This window comes from Nicotiana sylvestris, chromosome 11 (genome assembly GCF_000393655.2).
Source record: "Nicotiana sylvestris chromosome 11, ASM39365v2, whole genome shotgun sequence".
NCBI classification, from domain to species: domain Eukaryota; kingdom Viridiplantae; phylum Streptophyta; class Magnoliopsida; order Solanales; family Solanaceae; genus Nicotiana; species Nicotiana sylvestris.
The window spans coordinates 152,180,482-152,207,506 of record NC_091067.1 but is presented as its reverse complement, the minus strand read 5'-3'; the positions used below and the strand labels follow the sequence as shown (position 1 = coordinate 152,207,506).

At 37.8% G+C, this 27,025-nt stretch overlaps 2 protein-coding genes across 2 annotated transcripts; one reads left to right on the top strand and one right to left on the bottom strand.

The window, feature by feature from the left end:
• Nucleotides 1-1,587: 1,587 nt before the first annotated feature.
• LOC104221137 (uncharacterized) lies at nucleotides 1,588-9,769 on the top strand. Its single transcript, XM_009772128.2, has 14 exons — nucleotides 1,588-1,937; nucleotides 3,201-3,298; nucleotides 4,238-4,320; nucleotides 4,454-4,580; nucleotides 5,487-5,550; nucleotides 6,686-6,783; nucleotides 6,885-6,969; nucleotides 7,211-7,334; nucleotides 7,895-7,996; nucleotides 8,306-8,370; nucleotides 8,532-8,613; nucleotides 9,101-9,180; nucleotides 9,268-9,352; nucleotides 9,529-9,769. The coding sequence occupies exons 1-13, from the start codon at nucleotides 1,702-1,704 to the stop codon at nucleotides 9,323-9,325; spliced, it is 1,302 nt and encodes a 433-aa protein (XP_009770430.1). The 5' UTR covers nucleotides 1,588-1,701; the 3' UTR covers nucleotides 9,326-9,352; nucleotides 9,529-9,769.
• Nucleotides 9,770-10,107: 338 nt separating this feature from the next.
• On the bottom strand, nucleotides 10,108-22,192 carry LOC104221138 (uncharacterized). Its single transcript, XM_009772130.2, has 11 exons — nucleotides 19,962-22,192; nucleotides 19,611-19,850; nucleotides 18,675-18,804; nucleotides 17,720-17,872; nucleotides 17,343-17,587; nucleotides 17,194-17,263; nucleotides 15,413-15,619; nucleotides 12,568-12,800; nucleotides 12,179-12,257; nucleotides 11,966-12,103; nucleotides 10,108-10,988 (listed from the first exon to the last, which is right to left on the bottom strand). The coding sequence occupies exons 1-11, from the start codon at nucleotides 22,190-22,192 to the stop codon at nucleotides 10,791-10,793; spliced, it is 3,924 nt and encodes a 1,307-aa protein (XP_009770432.2). The 3' UTR covers nucleotides 10,108-10,790.
• Between the last annotated feature and the right edge of the window lie 4,833 nt (nucleotides 22,193-27,025).

Here is a 27,025-nt window from a genome sequence, read left to right as displayed (position 1 = left end):
AAATATAAATATGAAAATGTATTATATTTCATATAATACGATCTTAATGCTCAAAATTCAACCATCTTAGCAAATGCACAACTAACAAATTTGTATTAAGAAAATACTTGACTTCAGATAATAAATTTACTGAATTACTCACCGTAACATAGCTATCTAATTATTTGGAATCATGATGACAAATGTTTAAGTCACACATTTAGTTGAGAGAGAGAGAAATCGACTCTTAGTTATTTTTTTCCTGTACAAATTTGTGATATTATATAGTTTAAATAAGGAAGAATATGAATATGTTAAATTTACTTGATTTTAAAATCCTAAATATTAGAAAAATAATAAATGTCTATCCTTATATATTAAAAAAATAATAACTATTTTACCTAGTGTGAAATCAAATTTTAAAGGGTAAAAAAGGCGAATGACATTTCGTTATGCTTTTAATATAGCATATAGATATTAATCTATGCCATATTTGAATTAATTGGTAGATATTTATATCTATGGTATAATTGAACTAAATGCAAACTTAGATTTTTTGTAACCTCAAAAGCTATCATTTACTAAATCCTTATCCATCATAAATTTAGTTCATAGCTATAGTTTAAACTGGTTAGTTCACTTATGACTCCAATTTATAAAAGCTGACCAACTTACTGTTAAATATTTATTGCAAAATACAAATTTAAAATATTAGACGGATACAAATTTAATAGAGCAATATGGTTAATGAGCATTGATATAACAAATTCCGACTAACTTCATTGAGGTGTAATTATCATTATTGCTGCTATCCCAATATAGTTTGCTTCAAATTCTTGAAAATGAGCTTTTGCACTAAGAACCTTTTTTTTTTTGCAAAAAATTATTTTTTATGGGTTTTTATCCGGTGTTTGGTCTTCGATATATTCACGTTGGAACCCTGATTAATTCATATTCACGTCACATAAGTTCCATTAAAGAAAAAAGCGTTTACTACAAGGTATTTTTTTATTCTCAAGGCTAACCTATTCATGTTTCACAACCATAGGATGAAGTGCAAGAATAGTCACTTTTAAGCCTGTTATTTAAAATATATTCATAATTTACAATGTATTTAAAGATTAGTCAATTTATCCAAACTTCAGAACTTAGTATGCTTAATTTGGAAGTCCTGAATTTTTGAGCTGCTAATTTAAAATGCAGGATTATAAGTGTCTTGAATTTCTGAACTACTAATTTAAAATTCAGGACATAATATTCGAACTTCTAGATATAATTTTCGAACTTTAGGACACGATGTCCCGAAGTTTGAACTTTGAGGTTTAAACTCTAGGAAGTCATGTCCTGAAGTTTGAACTTTGGAATTTAAGCTAAATTAACTAATATTTAGATACAATATAAACTATGAATATATTTTAAACAGAAGTGGCTAAGGTGGAAGACTTATTAAAGGCACTCTAGAAAGAAAAAAAAAAGCTTTTAGTTAGACTGTTGCCTTTTCTTTTCTTTTTTTAGTTTTTGCAAAAATAAAAAAAAATAAAAAAACTCTTTTTATTGATGGGACCCACCAAGGCATTATATTTCTGGCAGTTGTTTTCCCACGCATGTAATCAAGAAGATGATAAACTGTTAACTTCTTCAGCCAAAGCAAACAGAGAGGCAGAAACTGAACTCTTTTAACAGTTCAAGAATACTACTTTTTTCCATATAGAAATTAAAAAGATGGCTAGTTTAGGCATGTATTGGAATACAGGAATCAAGAAAAAGGCAGTGAAAATGGCTAGTTCTGCAAAGGAGATTAATAATGAAAAGCAGAACAACAGAGTTGAGCTACCAGAGAAAGTGAAAAAATCAAGAGTATTAATATTAGGTGGAACTGGAAGAGTTGGTGGTTCTACTGCTATTTCTCTCTCTAAATTCTGTCCTGACCTTCACATTATCATTGCTGGTAGAAATAGGTAATACCCCTTTTTGAATTTCAAGTTATTGGTTTTCTACGTAGTTTAGTTTTTATGGGAAATTGTTGGAAATTACTAAAAATTCATTCATGGCATTTTGTACTTTCAGAAATACCACTCTGCAATTTGAGTGCTACTTTGTGCTTTTAGTTACTTTAATATAACAAGATAGCCCACGTTGGTTGAGTGGTTTCCCACGCGGGAGACCTAGGATTGATTCCCCTCACAAGTGGCCTCCTCAGTCGGGGCTCGTTGCACCGGGCTTGACTAGTGCGGTTCAAATCTCCTGTGTGTTTTGCGGGCTGTTGCAGAGTGAGCAGGTTACCCAGTGCGCACCGAAGGGTGCTGATAAGATATAGTTTTGTGATTTTACTTTTACGATGGGTAAAGTTAAGTTACTTGAATGTGACTAAAAATTGTTTTGTGACGTTACATGTTATAGTAGGTAAAGTTTCCTTAATGTGACAAAATAATTTTGTGAATCTATTGTTATTGTTGGTTAAGTTCAGTAACTTTAATGTAACAAAAAAATAGTTATGTGATTTTACTATTGTATAGGAGGCTTAAGAAATATTGGGGAGAGGTGATTAGGCGGGACATGATGCATCTTCAGCTTACTGAGGGCATGAACCTTGATAGTAGGTTGTGGAGGTCGAGGATTAGGATAGAAGGTTAGTAGGTAATATAGCGTCTGGCCCTTCCATACCGATAGCTTTAGTACTACTCTTGTTCTGGCGAAGGATCACTATTATTACCTGTTGTTGCTTGTTGTTGCTTCTGTTCCAGTTTGTTACTATCTTGTTGTTGCCTCTGTTTCTTTTTTATAGCGTTTTACTCATTTGTTATTCATTTCTTTACTACTATGACTGCGCTTACCTGAGTCGAGGGTCTATCGGAAACAGCCTCTCTACCTGCACAAGGTAGGGCTGAGGTCTGCGTACACTCTACCCTCCCTAGACCCAACTTGTAGGAATTCACTGGGTATGTTATTATTGTTGATTTTACTAATGTAGTGGCTAAAGTTCAGTTACCATATATATATATGAAATGCAATTTCACAATCCCATGCAGCATATCGCTAATATTGGCTGTCTTTCATCCAAATCTCACAGTTAAATCTATCTCTTAGTTCATGTCATTCTCTGCATGAATTTCCTTTGTTTCTTTCTAAAAGTTATTTGTTGTAATTTTGGACTTCTTGATGAATGTGGTTTTGGAGTTGGTGAATAAAGAAAAAATGCTGTGCATTATTATTTGTGACAGGGAGAAAGGGAATGCTATGGTGTCAAAACTAGGAAAAAACTCAGAATTTGCTGAAGTAAATATAGACGACAGAGAAGCATTAGAAGCCAATTTGACAGGTTATCCTTCCACTTTTCATAGTTTGAATTTGAGAAGTACTTTACGAAATACAGCTGTCTATTTCATGTTAATATCTTGATAAGTATGGATCATCATTATAAACGTCTATGTTGCGGGGACTCTCCAAAAGAGCTGCCGCACCCGTGTCAGTTCCTCCAAAAATGCACTACTTTTGGAGGATCTGGCACGCGCCATCGACATTTTCGGAGAGTCCGAGCAACATAGACCAACATCCTATGCAGTGCTATATGGTGTTATGTTTTATATAAATTTATCTTAACAGGAAAAAGTTATGTTAAGTCAATGATTCTTCCTCTCTGTCATTTATCGCCATCCTGCTGTCACTTTAGCACCTCACTCTCAGTAAACTGATATTCGTTGCATTAAACCGCTTCCTTGATCGATTAGTTAAGGAATCTGTGTTGTATGACTATAGATAAACTAGCATAATCATACTCTTCAAAGAAAATTATGTTAGCATATGTTCGGTTTGTAAATTTTTGTGTACGATGTCATTTCCTCTTTGACAAACATGTTAAAGAGTATGATTGTTAGATATGACTACGGCACTTGCACTTGGATACTTGTAAGGTAAACTTAGACAAGTCGATATACTACGACCTCCACTGGTCAGCATAGACATGGTATAAGCACAAATGTCTCACGCATGAGTGATTTTATATGTTGGCATAGTTGATGGAAGAAATATGGGGCTTATGCCAGAAAAAGAAAAAGGAAATAACGGCAGGGAATTTTGGAAGGATCTTGTTTTTTCCTTCTTCTTTTACATGTTAATGATGCATTCCACTTCTCTTCCTACTTATATAAAATCACACTATGTTCCTTATCAAAAATAAAATCACGCTATGTTCTTCATACTTCAAACATTGGCTGAAACATGGGGAATATAATTTATCTTACTGTTCGCCGATTTGCAGATGTGGACATTGTGGTTCATACTGCCGGGCCATTCCAACAGTCAGAAAACTGTAAAGTACTAGAAGCTGCCATTGGGACCAAGGTGAGAGAAAGGTAATCGGCATAACTTCCAAGTTATTTAACTTTCTTATAAGAAATGATTACAGAACTATGAAACTCTTCCTCTAATTACAGAGACAATTGAAACTTTTAATTAAGTCGTGTCAATTCAACAGACAGCCTATCTTGATGTTTGTGATGACACAAGCTATGCAACACGGGCAAAGTCCTATATGAATAAAGCTCTGGAAGCCAATATTCCAGCCATAACTACCGGTGGAATCTACCCAGGAGTGAGCAACGGTATTATATGACTGATGTTATATTGTTGTGCATTTGAACAACGGAAAAAGAACAATATTCAATAATCTCTTATTTATATGGAACAGCTTAGAATGGAAATTCCTTTTAGTTCGGCTAATTCTTTTGTGGAAATATTTGTTATGGTTCACAACTATTGATGGAATATAATGGATGGCAAGTATGGCTGAATCAAGTCGATCATTTAACATATAGTTCTAGCTCAAAGTAAATTAAGGTTAATTCTAACTCAAATAATGTTGAGCTCGAATCAAGTTCGAATATATTAATGAGGTTCAAATATTTCTAGTCTAGAATATGAAGAAGTTATTCGGCTTCAAAAACTCCAGAACTTTGCTCGATTTTCTGATGCATATGTTTTGATGTATGTACATATCTAAGTAGCATATACACATATCTAGATTGTGTGGATTATTTTGTGGTTTGAGAATAAAATTAAGAACTTGAAACATCATATATGTAGAATTTAATTTTTTAAGAGAATTGGAGCCAAGCTGAGTCATTTCAACTTTGGTCACTCTAGAGCTTGAGCAGAAATATAGAGTTCGAATAGTTCGAGCACGAGTTTTAGCACTTGGTAAGCAAAGTTGAGTTGAGCCAACACCTTTGGGTTTCGGCTTGTTTTATCTAGTCTTTCAAACTTCGTTTATTTCCTGTGAATCTGCTTTACTGTTGCATGGACTTGAGAAAGAAGTGTTTCTCTCTAGTTTCCATATGCAATCTGATTACTTGCCTTTAACAAGCTGATACTATTGTATCTTCAATTAGTCTGCTGCATTGCATCTACAATCCCTTTTATAGGGTTTTATGCGGAAGTGTATATGTCGAAAATTAAAATTTACTACTTTATCAAATGAACTCAAATTTTTTTTTTTACTACAATGACAGTGATGGCAGCGGAGCTTGTTCGCACTGCGAAACTTGAAAGCAATGGTGAATTGGAGAGGCTTAGGTAACCCTTTCCCGGTACATTTTAGGGCGGCTTTATTCATTTTACTACATTGTCAAGTTTTGATCAGAGATTTGAACGAACATTAATTCATTCAAGGACGAACTTGTCTATCCTAACAATTATTCCAAAGAGAGCTTTTGTTAGATGACATATACGCTCTGCGACGATAATAATCATTGAGTATCTTGCAGTTTTTATCCACCCTAGTATATCAAAAAATTTCCGTCTTTGCCACAAAATGTTGCTTAATGCTCTCTTGAAATTACCCCTCTGCCTATCAACCAACATGGAAATGTTTTGAATTTTTCCATTTAACTCTGTCCGAATCTCATCTAGCCGGATAATACTGAATTTGCTGGCGCAGTAGCAAGTCCTTGTTTAATAGTAATAGCTTATTGCAGTGCCTTTAATTTGTGACAGGAATCTCTGTATGGCTCAAAATGATACCTCTGCCGGAACAGTTAATCAGCTGATCTTCCATTTTACAGGAAATCTTCTTCATTCGTTAACTGCTTCTTTCTAGCGCTATGGAACAGTTAAGAAAATGGGCATCAGACCTAACTAAACGCTAGATACTAGCTCAAATTGTAATAAAAACATATAAGGAGACTATAGCCCTGCACTTTAACCGATGTGGAATTTTAACACCCTCTTGCATGCTCGAGGCTGGGCATTTTGAGTGTGGCATAACATGGTTGGCCTAATATTGGATAGTACAACATCATGAGTGGATCTCTAATACTATCATAAGAAAATGGACCTTTGACCTAACTCAACCCCAAATGTTAGGTCAAGTGGTGAGAATTACCTAAGATCATACAAGGAAACTAAAATCTACACACTTAATCGGCATGGAATTATAGCAGGAAGAATAAGAATGAAACATCTAATGTGTAACTCACTGCGGAAATTTTTTTAGCAGTTCTTATCAAGAAACATTGATTTAAGCTTACAGTTAGAGCAGGAAATTTTTTCAATGTTAGTCCCTTCCAATCAACTACGAGCTAACCTATTTTCTTGAAAGATGATCAAGTAGCCTGGACTTTGCTCCATTTATATGTCAACACATTTGTCTTATCGCTTTTTTCCTGATACATCTTTTACAAATTTAACATGTTTTAGATATTTTTTTCAGATTCTACTACTACACTGCAGGCACCGGTGGTGCCGGACCTACTATTTTAGCTACTAGCTTTTTGCTTCTTGGAGAGGATGTAGTTGCATATAATAAAGGTCAGATTTACAGTTGTAGGGATGGATTTTTCCACCATCTTCCTCCCTGAACCACTTGTATTTTCTTGTGATCTCACCAGTATATCGTAATTCTATGCCAGGAGAGGAAATCAAGTTGAAGCCTTATAGTGGAATGCTTACCATTGACTTCGGAATAGGGATCGGCAAGAAGGATGTTTTCCTCCTGTGAGTATTCACAACAGAAAATTTATTATGAAGGATCTAGCTTTGAGCACTGTTTTATAATATCATGAAGATCCTGCAGAAATATAGACTAGTTTTAATATCACCCTTCTTATAATTAGAAGGTTGGTGACTTTTTTATAAGTCAGTTTTTTCGTCTTTCTGTACTAATCTACTTCTTCAATATGTGTGAGCCTTTGATCCCTCAAGTTCTAACTTTTTTTGAGAATCTCATAATGTTCAGAAATCTGCCAGAGGTGAAAAGTGTGCATGAGGTCCTTGGAGTACCGACTGTTAGCGCTCGGTTTGGTACGGATCCATTTTTCTGGAACTGGGGAATGATTGCCATGAGAAATTTACTTCCTCGTGTAGGTCTCTCAACTTGATACTTCCCGATCTCCGTTTTTGGAGGCTTAAATTCCATTGGGTGCAGACTTCATCTTTATATATTTTAAAATAAAACTCCACCTGTGCGACTCACAAATTATAGCTGGTCTGAAATCCGAATAGAGATTGTGGTCTATTAACCGCTAGCGTAAAAAGTCAACTGTGATGAATTCTCCGAATACTGGACCTGTAAGAGCTAGCAGAATCGATACCATTCATATAGTTCTTAGTTAATTTCTTTTTTTCCTTTTTGTGTGTATGTGAGTGTGAGTAAGTGTGTATATTGAAAGAGAAAGCAGAGAATCTTCGAAGCTCTGATTTTTTTGTTTATAAATAAAACATTCATTTCATTTTGTCTGCTTTGATCTTGATGTATCCAATAATAAGCCTCGAAATGCTGTTGACTCTTTACTATGTTTTCTATCTTGATGTGTCCAATAATAAGCCTGGAAATACTGTTGACTCCTTGCTATGTTTTATTTCAACAGTATATCACGCACACTCAATAGGTGTTTTAATCACATAGTACAAAATTCTGCAGGAATTCCTGAGGGATAGAAGCAAAGTGCAGCAGTTGGTTCAACTATTTGATCCAGTTGTTCGAGCCGTTGATGGCACATCTGGAGAGGCAGTCTCAATGCGAGTAAGTCGTAAGATGACCACCAACTGTCGTTAGTTTATGTACTTAAGTTGTGTGCATTCACAGCGTATAATATTTACACCATCAGGTTAGATTACTTGTTAAAACAGGTAAGTATTTATAACAAACATCATCGACCCCCCACCCCCACCCCCAAAAAAAGTAGATAACCTGCTATAAGAGGTTAAATTACATATATAACTTAAACCCTAAGTTCATTCAGTTTTAATGCTGCTGAGAAAGGGTAAAGACTGTCAAACCTTACTCGCAAACAGTAAGCTCAGCAAGTTAGTTTGATCTTTTGTGAAACAGGTGGATTTAGAATGCTCAGATGGACACAACAGAATTGGCATATTTAGTCATAAAAGACTTTCTAGGTAAGTTATCCAGTCAGTGTAAAATCTCTTACTTTTTTCAGCTGTTGATTGTCGAGTTACTATCTGTGCGATGTTCGTCTCTTTGTGATTTTCTTGAGAAAATCCAAGAAAGAATGTGATGAAAGCCAAAGGTTGTAAGCTTTAAACTGTTTCTTTTTCAGATCAGTGGGAATTTCAACAGCTGCATTTGTCCTTGCTATTCTCGAGGGAAGCACAAAACCAGGTGTCTGGTTTCCTGAAGAGGTATGTAATGATGAACCAACATACCCGTGATTTTTCTTGGCGTAACTGGTAAAGTTGTTGTCATATGACCAGGAGGTCACGGGTTCGAGCCGTGGAAACAGCCTCTTGCAGAAATGCAGGGTAAGACTGCGTACAATAGACCCTTACGGTCCGGCCCTTCGCCGGACCCCGCGCATAGCGAGAGCTTAGTGCACCGAGCTGCCCTTTTTAAATAATAGATTTCAGGTCCACTTGCATGCACCTCAGTTATTCCGTCAGCTACTTCCTACTCCCACCAGCACAAGTACCGAGTAACTCATCCACCAAGACTTAAGCAAATAAGAAAAAATCACTTAGCATTTTTGTCTACTGATTTAACCATAATCTCCCATGGTTTTCATCATCCACTTCATATACCGCTAGGCCATGCCCCTTGGGCGCAACATGCTCGTGAATTATTTTGACCGTCAACTTCATATTTAAACATTATTTGGAGCTTTCCGTGCAGCCTGAAGGAATTGCAGTTGAAGCAAGGGAAGTTCTTCTCCAAAGAGCTTCCCAGGGAACTATAAACTTCATTATCAACAAGTATGCATTTATTTGTTAGCATTTTTCTCTTGCAATGTGCTGCTTAAATTTTTAATGTTTCAAATGTTACTTCCGGCTTCTTCTTAGGGCTCCATGGATGGTAGAAACAAATCCTAAAGAGCTCGGATTTGGAATTTATTCATAAATTCAGTATACAGATTTTACAGATCAAGTAAGTCTTCCTAAGTTTCATGCTGGTTCATAATATGTACCTTTTGCATTTCAAATTTATAAATATATGGAGGTAGACAACCTTGACACTTGTATTGAGCTGTTTTCTCAATTGTGTAAATATCTTTTACATCGTCAATGCATAGAGCTTAAATTCATTTCCTTTTCGCTTTTCAGGCGTTGGGCTTGGAGCCAAAAAAGCAACCTCAACCTGAAGATTAAAAAGATTACATTGTCTTATAAATTGAAAATGCAGATAAAACAATGAAATCTCATCAATTGTCTCCCTTTCCTTTTCTTTCCCCTAATTATCTTCTTTTACATAGCTGGAGTACAATTCTATTAGAGAAGTCTGCTGAATAACAATGTTAAGACACATTTGATAATTATACATATTAAGCAGTTCCTTGTTGATGCATCAAGTTGTGTTAATGTTTTACTTACCAATTAATTAGTGGTTGAGTAGTAGGATTTCTTTGGATAATAACTACTTCCTTAAGGTTCGTCCACGATAACAACAAAAAACCTTGTGAAATCCCACAAGTGAGGTTTAGGGAGGATAATGTGCACACAGACCTTACTCCTACCTTATGAAAGTAGAGAGGTTGTTTCCGATAGATCCTCGGCTCTCGTGCATGATAACAAGACTTACTAAAATTTAAGTAGAGGAAGACTCAATATATAACAAAAGTTAAACAAAATGTGTAATACCCAACACCAAGTTTGTCAAATGAAATTTTCAGGAAAGATGTTACATTGACCAAAAACAAATCAAATAATTATCAAATTGCTCAAAAGGAAATAAGGAATTGACTTTAGTGTATTACAAACAACAGAAAACCCCACCCACAATCAGGAAAATGAAAAGGAAAAAAAGAAACCACTCTATCATTCTTTGGACATTTCAAATACAAGCGCACACTTCTGTACACAAACAAAATTACAAGTATTGCCTAAAATTTAAATGCAGAAATGAACTGGAACAGAAAATGAATCACTTAGAAAAAATCAGTCATATCCTTCTCAAACCGTTGAGCTGGTCTCTATAGCATGTCTGTATACATTGTCTGATAACTATACAACCGCATCCGTGCAGGCTATCCTTGTTTGTTGCCGAAACATTTTTGCATGCATGAGTCCGGCTTGATGTACATTCGAATCTCTCTCAAAGTTGCTAAGCCAATGTTTGAAATCCTCAAACAAGATTTTATGTAACAATTTTTTGTTCATCTCTGCTCGAATGACTAGTCAGGAAGTGCCAAATATGAAAGGCAGAGGTGTCAGTATGTTGAGAATACTTCATCCACAAATTCCACGCCTCTTCTTTTGTCATTTCTCACACATCCTGCGCTAACAGCAGACTGCACATGCAAGCAGAATGCTGAACACGTGGCTGGATCGAACTGTATGAAGGCTCAAGCACAGCACGTTCGTCACAACTACCAGTTTGATCTATTTCTGTCCGACTCTCTGGGCTGGGTACTCTTATATGCTCTCCAAACATCTTCCCAATTGTGTCTACTTCCACTTCTCTCAGACGGATAATTGTTAAAATCCGTGTGTTCTCTAAATGTGCTGCTCTCATTGCCTCTACTTGGACTATTTCTCATCTCTTCTTCAAGGTCATAACGTGAACGCTTCAAAAAAATAGCAGTAACCCATTTTAAGATTCAGCGAACAAGAGATGTACAATCTACAGAAGGAAGCTGTAAGCAGTCAAAGCCACCTTAGCAAAGAAGACAAAAAGAGAAGAAAAACCAAGGGGTCCTTGCACTTCCAACCATTGGATTGGGAGTTCGAGTCACCAAAGGAGGGAAAAAGTGAAGTGCTGTTAATCCTCTTGGGAGATGGGTGGACGGGTCAGGCACGGGAGGTGGTTTGGGCTGGCTCCTAGTGTTTTAACAATATACACCAATGCAGGTTTTGTTATGGTGAAAGCTTTAGGCTTGTCACTACAGCAGCTGCTTTTCTTTAAAAGCTCCTCGACTCCCAACAACAATTAAGAAAATTCCATTCAATGGAAGAAGGAGACCTAACTTTCACGAGCTCCACATTGACAACGCCCGCAACACGAGGAACAAGATACATGGGATAAGGCAAGGCATAAAAAAAGATTGATTTCTTCGATTATATTTTAATCTACTGAAATTAATAGGCAACTCAAGCAGGTTGGGTACATAAACTTGCTACAAGCCCCTAATTCCATGCTAACCTACACCCTAGGGGAAGATCCACGAGTGCCCAAGGCCGGGATAGGGAAAGAAAGGCTAGCAACAAATTGGCCATTTTACATGCTACACATTCTTTGATCTTGGTAACAATTTTTTATTTATAACTGTGGTGTCCGGGTCAGCTTGTCCGCACCTTGACTAATTCCATGAAGATACCTGCTACCTCCCTCCTGCAACAGGTACCAGGTAACTCTATCCACCAAGGCTTGAACAGATGGGAAGAAATCACCTAGTATGTTTTTTCTCCGCCGGAATTTAAACCTGAGATCTCAGGTTTTCAACCCACTTCATTGACCACTAGGCCACACCCTCGGGCGTGATCATAGTAACAAATTACCTCAGGAGAAAAACAATGAAGCACAATAGAGTATGCATAAACATACCTTTGCAGAGTCCGAAAGCACTGCATAGGCCTCTCCTATCATCTTAAAGAGCCTGTCGGCATCTCTGTGGACTTCTTCTGCTATGTCTTTCCACAGCCCATCATCTGCATTGTCATTTCTAGCCAGTGATTGCCCAGCCTAGATCAGCAAAACAATGTTTAGCTAAAGTCGCCATAAGCGGTGTTATAAAGTAGCAAAGGTCCTAGAAAGAACCTTATCAGGGTGATGCTTGAGCGCAGCTTTTCTATAGGCTTTCCTAATTTCTGATGCACCAGCAGATGAATCAACTCCCCTGTCATTGTCGCATCAATCGTTAGAAAAACAATTGCTTACTAAAACATCATACACCTGTATGCATATTATTTCCACAAACAAATACTCTCTCGATTCGTTTTATAGATGTAAGCTAGAGATGTATAACATAGCAAACAAAATATCTTGTAATTTTTAACATGCCATGTCTATTTCCATAGCATGTCATTAAAGGTAAAATGTCGCCTCTTAACATTAAAGAGTTTTTAAATATCGAAAGGTGTCAATCTTTTCTGGACTGAGAAAAAAATAAAGAGTTCAATAACTTGAGTCACAATTAAGAAACTTACAAGATGAGGTAAAAGTTCAAGGGGATTTCCTTTCTGGCTTCTTCCTCCATTACCGAAAGCTTTCGTTGTGTTTGCCGAATCTCGTTTATGAAACTCATTTTGTTATGTGATCCAGATCCACCAACTTTATTTTCCATATGCCTTGTCAGAAGGGACACAAGTCGCTGAAGATCTGAAGCTGCTCGTCCGTAATCTCTGATCATCTCAAAAAGAGAAGCCCGTCTAGAAAGTGCCTGCATTAGTTTATGTTGGCATTAACCGAAGATATACTGTACCCTTGTTGAGTTGTCCCACATCGGAGAGATTTGAGGTCCTTGGTCTCCTTATATGGCTTGGGCAATCCTCACCTCATAAGCTAGCTTTTGGGGTTGAGTTAGGCCCAAGGTCCATTCTTATCAACCCTAAAATCAGGTAGCTAACTCCACAAAATTGCTATGGATAATTTTTCACTAGAAAAACACTGCCAAACTGATCAAGTTCAATGTACTAGGTTACCCAAAAATTCAGTGTAGTCAAGTGAAGTCCTCCGGGTAATGTTTAGAACTGCACGAAGTACTATGCTTACCCAGCCCATTCATATGAGAGAAACAATAAAACTACCATCTTTGAACCAGTAACTCAATCAGCATAGGACTTCGTGAAGCAAATGAGAAGGAATTTTTTTTTCCTATTTAAGTCATCTATGGCTATATTCATCATAACAATATGCAAATGAAAAAAAGTAGCTAGAAAAAAGAGATCGTCTAAAATGCAGTCCTGGAGAAGTCCGATCTCACAATTATTGTAAACAAAAAACTCCATATAACAGTACGATCATGCCAATTAGGATTTTCCTGGATTTCATTATGTTGAGAGTGGGATCGGGGGACAGACAAAGGAAGTGGATTAGATTCTGCACCGCTACAGTCAGAAAATAAGTCCTACTGAATGGTAGCCCGTGCGTAAATATTTCAGTAGCTCGAGAGGTCTAAGACAAAGGGAATCCATTATCGTCCATGTTGTTTAAACTGCTTATGGAAGCATTGAACAGACTGATGGTTTGAATTGTGACAAGTGGATACCTGAGGGGTTCTCTACAGCGTTTAGGGGTCAAGGCATTGACAGAGTTACACACCTCTTGTTCAGAACAACGCTCTAGTATTTTGTGATGCCGAAGGAACTAACTGGAAACCTTGAGACATGCGATTATTTGGTTCTAGGGCAGTGCTTGGTCTCGAGATCAACCTCAGAAAGTTTGAGACCATCCAGTGGGTGAAGTAAACAAATATTGATAGTTGTACAGGTGCTCAAATGCAGGATTGAAGCTCTTCCAACCACTAGTATCAGTTGTTGTTGGTTCATCAAACAAAGAAACAGAAGCAAGCAATCCAGTAGTAGAAAGGGTAAGGAAAATGACTTATGAGTTGGCAGAAAGATTTGCTCAAAAGGGAGTAGAGAAAGGAAGTGTTAAATTAAAAGCACTACATCTAGTATTCTCACTTATTTTTTGTCGCTACTGCAGGCACCAGCTAGCGTGACAGGGAAACTGGAAAGAGTGTAGAGGAACTTCCCATGGGACTCAGTGGACAGTTCTTAGAAAAAATTACTATTGAAAGTTGCTAGCTAGAGAGAAGTCGGTTTCCCTTATCTATCGGTTTGTATCCCTAGGACACCAAGAAAGGTGTGAGTTTTCACTTGGTTGGTCGGCTAAGTAATCTGTTTATCCTCCAGATCCAGCCCTTTGTCTAATAGTTAGCTAAATTTCCATTCATCTTTTTTACCATAGACAGCTTCAATTATTTGCTTCCGGGAAGCGTCATCTTCAGAACTGTATTTTCATAGCCACTTGAAGAGCAAACTTTTATTATGCAGTTTCAAGTTTCTAAGTCCCCTTCTTCCCCCTTTTTTATCCCTTATTACTTTATCCCATTTGATCGAATGCATCTTTCTATTTTCAGCACACCCTTCCCAAAGAAATTTACTCCTCGGGGAGTTTAGCTTTCTTTCAACAGCAGCTGGTAAAGTAAACATTGACATTAGATAAGTTGGAAACCCATCCAGCCCTTTGTCTAATAGTTAGCTAAATTTCCATTCATCTTTTTTACCATAGACAGCTTCAATTATTTGCTTCCCGGAAGCGTCATCTTCAGAACTGTATTTTCATAGCCACTTGAAGAGCAAACTTTTATTATGCAGTTTCAAGTTTCTAAGTCCCCTTCTTCCCCCTTTTTTATCCCTTATTACTTTATCCCATTTGATCGAATGCATCTTTCTATTTTCAGCACACCCTTCCCAAAGAAATTTACTCCTCGGGGAGTTCAGCTTTCTTTCAACAGCAGCTGGTAAAGTAAACATTGACATTAGATAAGTTGGAAACCCATCAAGTACACTATTTATAAGCGGAAGTCTTCCCCCATATGAAAGATACTGCTTCTTCCAGGGAGTGAGTTTGCTGTTGCATTAATCCAGTACTCCCTGCCATAGGTTTGGATCATTTCTTCTTGCCCCCAAGGGAAGTCCTAAATATTTTGTAGGAAATTTTTCCACTTTGCACTCCAACAAAGCTGCTAATTTTTCAACCACATCATCAGCATTAATGCTAAACATCCGAACCAACACAAGCCCAATCACGGCCCTCTAGTTAACACTGAACAGTACAAGCTTTCAACTCTTATGCAATAATAAACTGCAGAGGAAACCATTTTCCGCTTTTCCGTCGGAGCATTTGGAGGGAGTTTATGTTGGAGATAAAAGATGGGTAATAGAAAACTACCCTTCAAGGCAAGACTACCAGAAAATATGCAGTAGGCCTAAGAGAGAAATTACATTCAACAGCTGCACTGAAAAGACAATTCTGAAGCCTTACCTTCACATAATTCCCATCTAGGGCAATTGCCAGGCTGCAATCTGCAATGGCATCTGAAATTTGACCCATAGCTCGGTATGCAGCAGCACGATTGCAGAAACATATTGCAGTGAAAGGCCGCGACTCAAAATTACATGATACTGCAGCAGTATAATGCTCAACAGCTTCTGCATGCTTTCCTGATTGGAATGCCGCATTTCCAGCTGCCTGCATGGTAAAGAGTTGAATATCTTGAAAGTGCAAAGCAAGATGTTCTTCTTCATTTTTATATTTACTGTTTTCATGGAGTGGCGGCAAAATGTTTTTGCATTACTTGCTCTGAGATCTTTCAGAAATCAGAAAATGCAAAGAAGATGAGGGATATATTAATACTTAAAGGCTGAACAAACAAGTCGAGGTCTATAAAGAAGCAAACAAGAGTTTGAAGCAACTAGAAACAAGAACCATAATCAGTTCACTCTGTAGTGGAGCAACCCTACAATTTGCTGATGGATTCAGGGCATTAGGACTACTAACTTAAGTAAATTACTGGACTCATTAAAACCTTACAACTTTCAATACAAACACAACAGAATATGTCGATAATTGTATCTCATTTAGTCACGAGAATGGCTATATTATTATAGGCTTCCTCAGTAAACTGCTTTTGTTGCATGTCAATCGACATTTCTTTTTTCTTCTTTTTCAGATAGGTTACTAACTACAGTATCTTGCTCGTCTTAGGAGCTTACCAAAAAGGGCATCAAATAACTTTTCTCTTTCCGTCTCCAAAAAAAGTAACACAACTTTGCTAGGAAAATTTATGACTGACCAAGAATGACCAACCAAAGTAGGTGATGATAGAAAAGTATACACCCCTCAAAGAGCAATTCCTAATGCTTTTCCGCAATAATAATTAATCACGATGCAAAAGTAGAAGATTACTTGTTTATTCAAGGGTGGAGGAAATAAGCAGCTATTTACAGATGATAGAAAGCTTCCAAGTTCAGTAGTTAATTCCAGATAGTTTAGTGCGGAAGGAACGTAAGGATTGCCTTTTCTCAGTGAAGTCCTGATATAAAGTTGTCACAAAATAGACAGCAAGAACAAATATGACGATGAAAATTCATATGGAGAACAAAGCACCTTATGCAGTAGAGTGTTATTCATGTGTCGTGTGTGAAGAAGATTATGAAGACGCAAAACACTTATTTATCTATTTGTTGAATCACAAACCAATCTAGTACATGTTGAACTTGCTTGAAGTTATATGGTGCAGCCATGCTACATTTTTGGAATAGAAGAACAATACGAGGAGGAGAAAAAAGTTGTGGAACACTATGCCAGCAGTTATATGGTGGACCATGTGGAAGGGAAGAAACCAATGATACTTTGAAGGCAAAAAGGAAAACATTCTCAGTGGTATAGACAGAGCAGCCCTAGCAAATTTAAAGATTCAAAGCTACAACTTCAAATATAAATTTTCGCTTAGTGTGATACCTACAATCTCTCTCATTTATCATGGCTACTAACTAGCTAATGCAATCAGAGACCAGGATTGTCTCTTCTTCTTCTGTTATTGTTATTTCATTTACCTTCCAATTCATCGCAGAAGATCTTCAAAAATATCAATAGGTAAATCATTTTGCGAGTTTCACGAAAATAGAGATTTATAGTTCAAATGGCAGCTACCACATTTAGTTACTGAATAAATACATGTATAACAATGAAATAAGCTAAACATAGAAGTGGTGGATGCTTGTTTAGGAATGGGAAGATGATAAAGCACAAAGTTCACTCACCTTGAGGCACAAGAGCTCACGTATTATTACAGCTAAAGGAACAACAGCTTCCAAATTCTTGAGTCCACTACTGCAAAGTCAAATTATATGACTGTAAGCTAACGCCTACCTGTAAAAGTGGATAAAGATATTCCAAATAAAGAAGCCACCTTTCCATTAGACACATCGATTTTTCTTGGTTCTTCATAAAAGTATCAGCCTCTTCAAGCTTCCCAAGATAAAAGTAAGACTTGACTATTTTAGAAAAACACCAGATACCAGAGGAAGCACTTTTCTCTGTGGCCGCACTATCTAATTTTGATGACTGGTAACTGGAATTAGAAGGCAGAGCATTTGATTTAGCAAATTCAAGTGTCTTCTCACATAACTGAATCACCTCTTCGTACCTCCTCAGCTGTTCATTAAACTCACAGTTTAGATTAATTCAAGAAATTCAAAAGATTTTTAGAGCACTTGTTGCAAACTGCCAAAAAAAATTATGTAGTCAAAATTTAATTTTACAGTCTCATGGTTCAATGACAAATACCAAGAGAAGAGCATCTGCTTTCATTTCAAGAAGTTTCTCCGAATAGGTGCTTATTGTCAAAGCCTCAGAGATTGCACCCAAGGCCAAGTCTGCATCACTTTGCCTTCGCCTTTGCAGAAGTTCCACACACTGCTTCATACATTCTGATACTCTCTGAGGGCATCGAAAAAGACCAATTAGTTTTCATTTATCAAGAAGTGCAACAAAGTTCATTTTGTTTGCGAAGAATTCAGATGTTGCTTAAATGTCATTATTAAGGAAGAAACTGGACAAATAAAATCATAATCAAAATTCAAAGCTTCAATCAGAATGTCAAGAACACAACCTATATTTCCAGTTTTCTTTTCTTAGTGAACAACAGCTGTGGTACACGGACGGAAGTGTCAGATAAGAAGTTATCTAGCAACAGATACTTAATTCACCCTCTTCTTCTTCTTTTTTTGATGAAGTAATGAATTTTATAAAAAAAAAAGGCATCAAGAAAATGCAAGAAGAACCTCTACTTCTTTTAACCAGTACACCCTCTCTACTTTGTGTTCATATTATCCCTATTTTCTCTTCCTTTTCCCAATTTTGGGGCCCTCTAAGTGACCTTGCATCTCATAGGAGATAACATAAGCAAGTTGTTCATGTCGCATGCTTTGACAAGCTCAAAATTTATATGACTAAAGTTTCCAGATAATCTCATTTAAAACCTAATGTGAAATCCATATATCTTGTTGGAATTTTTCTTTTCTTTATCTTTCATCAAACAACTAGTGGATTTGAAACAAGCTGGGGCATAAACGACATAATTGTGTTATTGCTGAGGTAAATAACTGCATACAAGACACGGCTAAGATAATTCAAATAAGGGGAGCACAGTCTAGGAGGTAACTGTCTAGCAAAAAAATCTGCTAAAGAGAAGTCCTGATAAGAAGAATGTAAAGCAAACTACTGAAGTTAATCATTTTACCTGTGTCTTTTCCAAGCCCTCCGAAGCTTCCACCAATATTTTTCTGTCCGCACACACCTCCGGCCCTTGTTGCAAGCACTTCATGAAAAACTTTGATGCATTTTCGACTTCCCCAAGGGCAAGGTAACAGCTAGAAAATGCAAAACAAAACATAGTTACAGAAACAAAGTGTCTGCTTTTCCTTCTGTCTATAAAAGGTATTAACACTACTATACACTTTGGCATATTTATACTGGATGCTGGAATGCAACTGTCTACAAAATTCTAACTACACGATTAATCACCACTGAAGAAAGCTCGTGATTTGAAGCTGTAAACAGAATTTCAGGAACTATCTAGAGTGGCTAAATCTTGAAAAGCTGCAAATTATAAAATTCGATCACCAAGAAATTTGTGACCGTTGTATAAGACCTAAATGCATCAGAGGAAAAAAGGGCAAGAGTAAAAGCTGTATGACTGTATCATTGATTACACTAAATACACGCACATATCAAAAGACAGATACCACAGTAACCACGGTAACAGAGAAATATCAACTTTTTCTCCTTTTTCTAATTTACATATTTATAGATATTAAAAAGACGAACCTAAAGGTATTGATATTCAGTTTCTAAATGAGTCTTCCCCACGAAGTTATACAAGAAATGTTGACACTGCGTGAAAACAATCAATATAACTAAGTTATCATATTGAAGAAGGTTTATCCAACAAGAATCACGGAACGATAAACTCAAAACAGAATATTATACGTGCTCCATGCACTGTGATTGTTTTAATTTTTAAAACAGACATGTTTATGCATACTAAAGGACAGTGATCAAACTTCTATCAGTCAACCATATGTTCAGAGAGGTAAGAGGAAGCTAAACCTATACCATATAGAAACTAAAGGAACTTATGACAAACGGAAGGTAATTAATAACACATGGATCATACTTTGCAGCTCGAACTTGGACCCTGAAAAAGTTCGGATCTAATGCAACAGCCTTCGTACAATCCTCAAGTGCTTCTCTCATTCTTCCAAGAGACATACGTGTTGCTGCACGGTTGCTATAACATAACATTAAAGCCCGAAGACAGCTCTTAGATGTCTCGCTTCCAGACACACAGTTCAGTCCTTGTGTGTAGGATTCCTCAGCTTTAGACAAGTTCCCATTTGCATAGGCTTGATTCCCCCTAATATAAATAAAGATCACAAGCATGAACTTTGGACAAAAATGCAACAAACAAAGGAATAAGTGAGTGAACAAGGTAAATCCCTCCATGATAAAAAACAGTAACTTGTACCTCAATCGCCATTTTTCACAAGCTTCCTGAGCAGCCATGCTTGCTGCAACCGTTTCATGGTTGACCTTCTGCACCTTAGCTGGTTCATCATTTCCCTGGCTATGGCTTGTCAAAGCAGGTATATATCCTTTCTTACCCTGAGTGGGAGATGAAAGAGAAGATCCAGAAACTTGCAAAAATTGCACCGGTGATGATGAGTAAGAAAATTGCGTAGTTGACATTGAACTACACGAATCATTGGTGAGCTTCGTTCGATTTTTCTTCTTCTGTTGCCGTGTTGCTGCTGCTATCTGATTTTGAGCAACAGAGGATGCACCAAATATGAAGTTACCCTCAATCCAACCCTCTTCAAAATTTGAAGTAACACTAAACTGACTTCCTCCATCGCTATCTTGCCTCTCTATTGTTGATTTGGAAGTCACTTCATTATCTGCTGCAGTTACAAAAGAATCAGTACTATAATCTAAATGCTCGGTAGCAGATTTGAAGCTTTCAGTCTCAGTCCCAGTCCCAGATATAGACTCTTCAAAAGGACCGCCTGTATCTGCACCATGATGAACAGAGTGTCCAGATTTTACTTCTTGTGTTTCGTTGTATGTCACATCATTTTCATTGATATTCATGCGTTCTGTAGCATCTACCAGATCTTCATCTGTTACATCATTTGCATCCGCTGGTCGTGAATCACTACATCCATAAGTCTCATTCAGACTAAAGGACTCATCGGAAGCCAAAGAAGTTTCCCTTGGCAATGTATTATCTGCTGGTGCTTCACGATACGGAGAAATATCCATTGGTGAATATGGTTCGGAAGGTTCGGCATTCTCTTCTGAACTTCCTCTGAAGGCAAAGTCTTGAGCAAAGTCTACTGGTGTTGAGTGTGTTTGCTTAGGTTTCCCTTTCTTTTTCTTGTATCTGGGGTCTTTAGTCGCTTCCCTTCTAGTTTCAACTTTCTTATTTAAGCTTCCTTTAACAGTTGGTGTCTTAAATCCAAAATTTTGCATTAGCATACCATCAGACTTTGTAGTGAAACTAAATTCAACCGGATTAGAAAAGGGACTATTCCGCATCGCTGCCTGAAATGAGAACCCTGAAGGAATGGAATCTGAAATTCCACCAGCATCGGTATTGCCCGAAAACTCAGTCTTCCCTTTATCCACATTATCTGCGGAAGCCGGAAAATCGGTCTGTGTTTGACCAAATTGGCTTCTGCTTCTGCTTCCAACTCCTGACTCATTCACATTATCATGCTTATTAACAATATTTCCACTGGGGTCACTTGAACTTGGATCAACCTTTACATTCTCATTAGCAACATAAGAACCGATAGGCTCATTTATATGCATGTTTTTCATCTTATCATGAAGCAAGGTCTCTGAGCTTCCACCCAAAGAGCCTCTTTCCATATACGCATAGTCCTTCACGTCATTCTCAATGCTTTCTTTGATATTCAACTTGTTCATCTCATTCGAGAGATTAACTCCTACACCCCCACCAAACTTATTATCAACATTTTCACTACTCGACAAGCTGCCAAACACGTTAAACTCGGGTTTTACATTCCGTGCAGAGTCAACATTTCCCTCACTATCGATCTTTAGCTTGCTCTCCACCTCCTTGCTTACCATTTCATCAAGTTTCGCATCACCACCCGTAAATACAAAAGATCCTCCTTTATCAGCAACAGAATTAACCACATTGTTGTTTACACCACTCACATTCATTTTCTTCTCACTTTCAAGTTTCAGTTTTCTCATTTCATCAACAAGAAATGTTCCTTCCCCTACATTGGTATTTGAATTTGCTCCAAACAAACCACCTTGATCATTACTACCACTAATTCTACTAGCTCCAAAAACAAACCCTTTATTACCAACATCCCCACTACCCCAATACCCCAAATTACCCCCCACCCCCAAATTACCCCCCACCCCCAAACCCATGTCCATTTCTTGATTTTCCACAAAACCCTTAAAAGGGTTGAAAGGTTGGTCCTTTTTATGAGGACCCATATATTTCTTCTTGTACAATCTGGGTTTTTGCAGCTTTGCAGAAGACCCAAATGGAGACGGGTTCGGATCTTGACCCTGACCCGTATGTCCAAGATTGTGATCCATTGGAACCCCACAAAATATTTTCTGCTGCTTTGAAAGATTATATGAAGATCGAGTGTTAAAAATCTGACCTTTATGAAGATACAAATCTCCGGTATCAGTCAACGCCGGCGACATAAGTCATCTAATCGAACGGTCGGCGTTTACTCCCATAAATTCTGATCATGAAATAATTTGGTTTGTTTTTGGGAGAAATCAAATGAAGCTTGTAGAGGAGGGTCTACTTCCTCTTTTAATTTTCTTTTTAGCTTACTACTTTTCTAATTGTTGTTTGTTTACAAATTTTCATGTTGTGTGTGTATATATTTTTTATTTTTTATTTTTAAAATCTTTGGTTTTTATCATGAGGGTTTTTTTATTTTATTTTATTCCATGACTCAGGGAATTTTGTGTTTTTGAATATGATAGTTCTTTTGTTGATTTTTTTTTCTTTTTTTCTTTTTTAAATGTTCATCTTTATCTTTTGATAGGATCTTTTTAGTGGCCTTTCACAGTTTTTCGGGTCCATAAAATAACAATTGTTTTCATTCTGTGGTGAAATGCAAATTGTTCATCTTTTAATTTGAATAATTATTTTTACATTATTATATGAGTGTGTTTGTGAATCTTTGCTTTGGTATTATTTTGATGTGAATTAAATATTCAAATAAATGCCTTTGTCCTACAAACAATTGAATGTAAATAATATATCAATAATATGAGACTTGCAAACAAAAATAATCTTTTTGTGTGTTACTAAGAGATCGATTAGTTGTATGAATCTATTATTTATATCACAATAAAATGATGTATGCACGATTCAATGAAACATGAACTAGGTCAAGAGTTATACGGACAAAAGGATAATTTGGGATAGAGCTTCACCAATTGACCTATACTAAAAGGTTAATCAATATGAAAATTCCTATGACACCATTGATCTTCTCGAATATAGACTACTATCAAAAATAACAACAACAATGGCACGGTATAGTCTCACAAGTGGGATCTGGGGAGGGTAATATGTACGCAGACCTTACCCCTACCCGGAGGGGCAGAGAGGCTGTTTCCAGGAGACTCTCGGCTCAAGAAAGCAACAGGAGACGATATATTAGTACCATCAATAGAATCATAATAAAATAACAGCAATATAAGAAATACGGATTAGATGGAAGGTATAATAATAACCAGCAGCTAAAGCCCTGCATCAGTAGATGACCACTAAAATCCTAAAACTAACTCCTAACTGGCTAATCTCAATCTAGTGCGCTGTAGAAATATTCACAACTTCCCCCTAGCCTACAACCTTAATGCTCGACCTCCACAATTCCCTGTCAAGGGCTATGTCCTCAGCAATTCTAAGTCGCGTCATGTCCTGCCTGATCACCTCTCCCCAAATCTTCTTAGGTCGCCATCTACCTCTCCTCGTACCCACCACAGCCAATTGCTCACACCTTCTCATCAGTGCATCAGTGCTCTTCCTGTGAATGTGCCCGAACCATCAGAGTCTTGCTTCCCGCATCTTGTCCTTCATGGGGGCCACGCCCACCTTCTCTCGAATTTCTTCATTCCTAATCTTATCCATATTTGTATGCCCGCACATCCACCTCAACATCCTCATCTCTACTACTTTCATCTTCTGGATGTGTGAGTTCTTAACCGGTCAACACTCAGTCTCATACAACATGGCAGGCCTAACCACTACTCTATAAAACTTACCTTTTAGTAACGGTGGCACTTTCTTATCACACAGGGCTCTCGACGCTAACCTCCACTTCATCCACTCCACCCCTATACGGTGTGTGACATCCTCGTCGATCTCCCCGATCCCCTGAATAACCAACCCAAGGTACTTGAAACTACCCCTCTTGGGAATGACTTGAGAGTCAAGCCTTACGACCACTCCCGCTTCCATTGGCTCGACCCCAAATTTGCACTCAAGGTATTTCGTCTTCATCCTGCTCAACTTGAAACCTTTAAACTCAAGGGCATATCTCCAAACCTCTAGCCTCTCTTTGACGCCGCTTCGTGTCTCATCAAATTAGAACTATGTTATCAGCAAATAGCATGCACCATGGCACCTCTCTTTGAATATGATGAGTTAGTACATCCATCACCAAGGCAAATAGGAATGGGCTGAACGCAGACCCTTGGTGCAACCTCGTAACAATCGGGAAGTGCTCGGAGTCGCCTCCTACTGTCCTAACCCGAGTCTTAGCTACATCATACATGTCTTTAATTACCCTAATGTAGGCAACGGGAACCCCTTTAGCCTCCAAGCAGCTCCATAAGACCTCCCTAGGAACCTTGTCGTACGATTTCTCCAGACCAATAAACACCATGTGGAGATCCTTCTTCCTATCCCTATATTGTTCCACCATCCTCCTAATAATGTGGATAGCTTCTGTGGTAGATTCCCCCGGCATGAACCCGAACTGGTTTTCTGAAATAGACACTGTCCTTCGCACTCTCATTTCTACCACTCTCTCCCAAACTTTCATGGTATGACTCAGTAATTTGATACCCCTATTGTTGTTACAACTCTGGATATCGCCTTTGTTCTTATACAACGAAACCATTGTACTTCATCTTCACTCTTCAAGCATCCTATTAGTCTTGAATATAACATTAAATAACCTCGTAAGCCATTCCAAGCCTGCTCTACCCACACACCTCCAAAGTTCAACTGGAATTTCGTCTGGTCCGGTAGCTCTGCCCCTTCTTATCTTACGCATCGCCTTCATGACCTCATCGACCTCAATGTCCCTGCAATAACTTAATTCATGGGGACTGTCGGCATTCCTTAATTCACCTAGTACAATATCCGGATCCCCTTCTTCATTTAGAAGTTTATGAAAGTAGGTCTGCCACCTCCTCTTAATCTGGTCATCCCCCATCAAAACTTTGTCGTCCTCATCTTTTATGCACCTCACTTGGTTCAGATCCCGAGCCGTCCTCTCTCTCACCTTAGCCAGTCGGAATAACTTCTTCTCCCCTCATTTGTTCCCCAAGTCCTCATACAGACGAGCAAAAGTTGCAGTCTTAGCCTCCGTGACTGCCATCTTCACCTCCTTCCTAGCTACCTTATACCTCTCACTATTCGCTCTCCTCTCCTCCTCGTTAGTGCTCCCTACTAACCGCAGGTAAGCCGCCTTCTTTGCTTCCACTTTACCTTGGACAACTACATTCCAACACCAGTCTCCTTTGTGGCCACCGGTGCGGCCCGAAGAAATCCCTAACACCTCTCTCGTCGCCTTCCTTATACAATCTGTCGTCGTCGACCACATAGTGTTTGTGTCCCCACTACTTCTCCACGCTCACATTGCTGATAACCTTCCTTCCAACTCATAATCTTTATCCTTAGTCAAGGTGCCCCACCTAATACTCAGACGGCCTCGTACCAGCCTCTTCTTCCTCCTTATCATAATACCAATGCCCATCACCAAAAGCCTATGCTGCGTTGCGAGGGTCTCACCAGGGATAACCTTGCAATCCTCGCACAACCTTCTGTTGCATCTCCTGAGGAAGATATAGTCAATCTGAGTCTTCGCCTTCGAACTTTGGTAAGTAACCAAATGTTCCTCCCGCTTCGAAAAACTTGAGTTCGCAATCACTAGATCGAATGCCTTGGCAAAGTTCAACAGCGAAGTGCCCCCTGTCACACCTCCTTTTTACCTACACCCCCGTAAGGAGGGTATAAGGGAGTTCTTCCAATTAAAGGACAATCGAAACAGGATTATTATTAAAATTCAGAGTCGCCACTTGGGAGATTTATGGTGTCCCAAGACACCGGTTGAATCCCGAATCGAGGAAAATATTGACTCTGTTAACAGTCCGCGAATCAGAAATCCGGGTAAGGAATTCTGTTAACCCGGGAGAAGGTGTTAGTCATTCCCGGGTTCCGTGGTTCTAGCACTCGCTCAACTGTTATATTCGGCTTGAATTATCTGATTTTAAACAATTATGAACATATGTGCAAATTTTAACTTTAACCGCTTTTATTCATTTTTAAGAGAATTGCAACGCCATCAAAACACGTCTTGAACCACGTCACATAAATGCACCCGTGATTCTTAACGTATTTCAACATCGTTGAGATTTTGATTTGGGTCACATAAATGCGCACCCGAGTTTAGGAAAGTAATATTATTAAATGGCGCACCTAAAGTAACTACGCATTTTTCAACTTTGCGAGGGCCGTGGAAATTTAACTAAATGGCACGCCTCGGTCTCTAAGGATTAAAATTAATTACACAAGGTCCATGGATTATTTAATGAAAATGGCACACTTCAAGTTTTCTATAAAAAAAAAAGCTAACTAGCTTTGTGAGGGCCATTGATTATGGAAGGTCAATATGGATAAGATTAGTTTTTGACATGTACATCAAATGGATTCTACCAACATGGATCCTAAATTCCAAAAATCCTTATACACTTTGTATTTTTTAAATCAAAATAAAAAGAAACTGATGATATCATGGAACAATTGTATAGCAATATTACATGAGCCAGAATACACAAGTGACTTGTACAAAAACGAATACCCAGTTCAACATTTGTTAGGTGCATGAATAGTCGACTTAAACGATTATACTGCCAATTCACGCAATACACTTTCAATGCTTGAAACTAAAAAAAACTCATGTGCTATTGACACATACAACTTCAATTGACTTTTCGCTAGAATTCCAATTTTTATACACTACCTGCTAGTTATATGAGAACTCATGTAAATCTTTGAATACAAATGAGATCACAGCTAATCATGAGAATCCTATCAAACATTCGTACATGGAAACAAGAATAGGAAAACAAACCATCGGACAATTTGAATCACTTAGCATGAGTACATGCTTGTCAATTTACAACTGTGACCAACTAGTGATTACAGCTGCTAAATGATCAGTCCCCTGCAATGATTAAACTCCACAATGCCATACAAATACACTTCTATTCTGTTTAGCATGACTC

Coding starts and splice junctions, on each gene's coding strand:
- LOC104221138 (XM_009772130.2), bottom strand. CDS start 22,192: ATGTCGCCGGCGTTGACTGATACCGGAGATTTGTATCTTCATAAAGGT. Junction 12,801..15,412: donor TAGATGGGAATTATGTGAAG/GTAAGGCTTCAG, acceptor AAACTAATGCAG/GCACTTTCTAGACGGGCTTC. Junction 12,258..12,567: donor TTGAACTTTTACCTCATCTT/GTAAGTTTCTTA, acceptor CGACAATGACAG/GGGAGTTGATTCATCTGCTG.
- LOC104221137 (XM_009772128.2), top strand. CDS start 1,702: ATGGCTAGTTTAGGCATGTATTGGAATACAGGAATCAAGAAAAAGGCA. Junction 3,299..4,237: donor ATTAGAAGCCAATTTGACAG/GTTATCCTTCCA, acceptor GCCGATTTGCAG/ATGTGGACATTGTGGTTCAT. Junction 6,784..6,884: donor TGTAGTTGCATATAATAAAG/GTCAGATTTACA, acceptor ATTCTATGCCAG/GAGAGGAAATCAAGTTGAAG.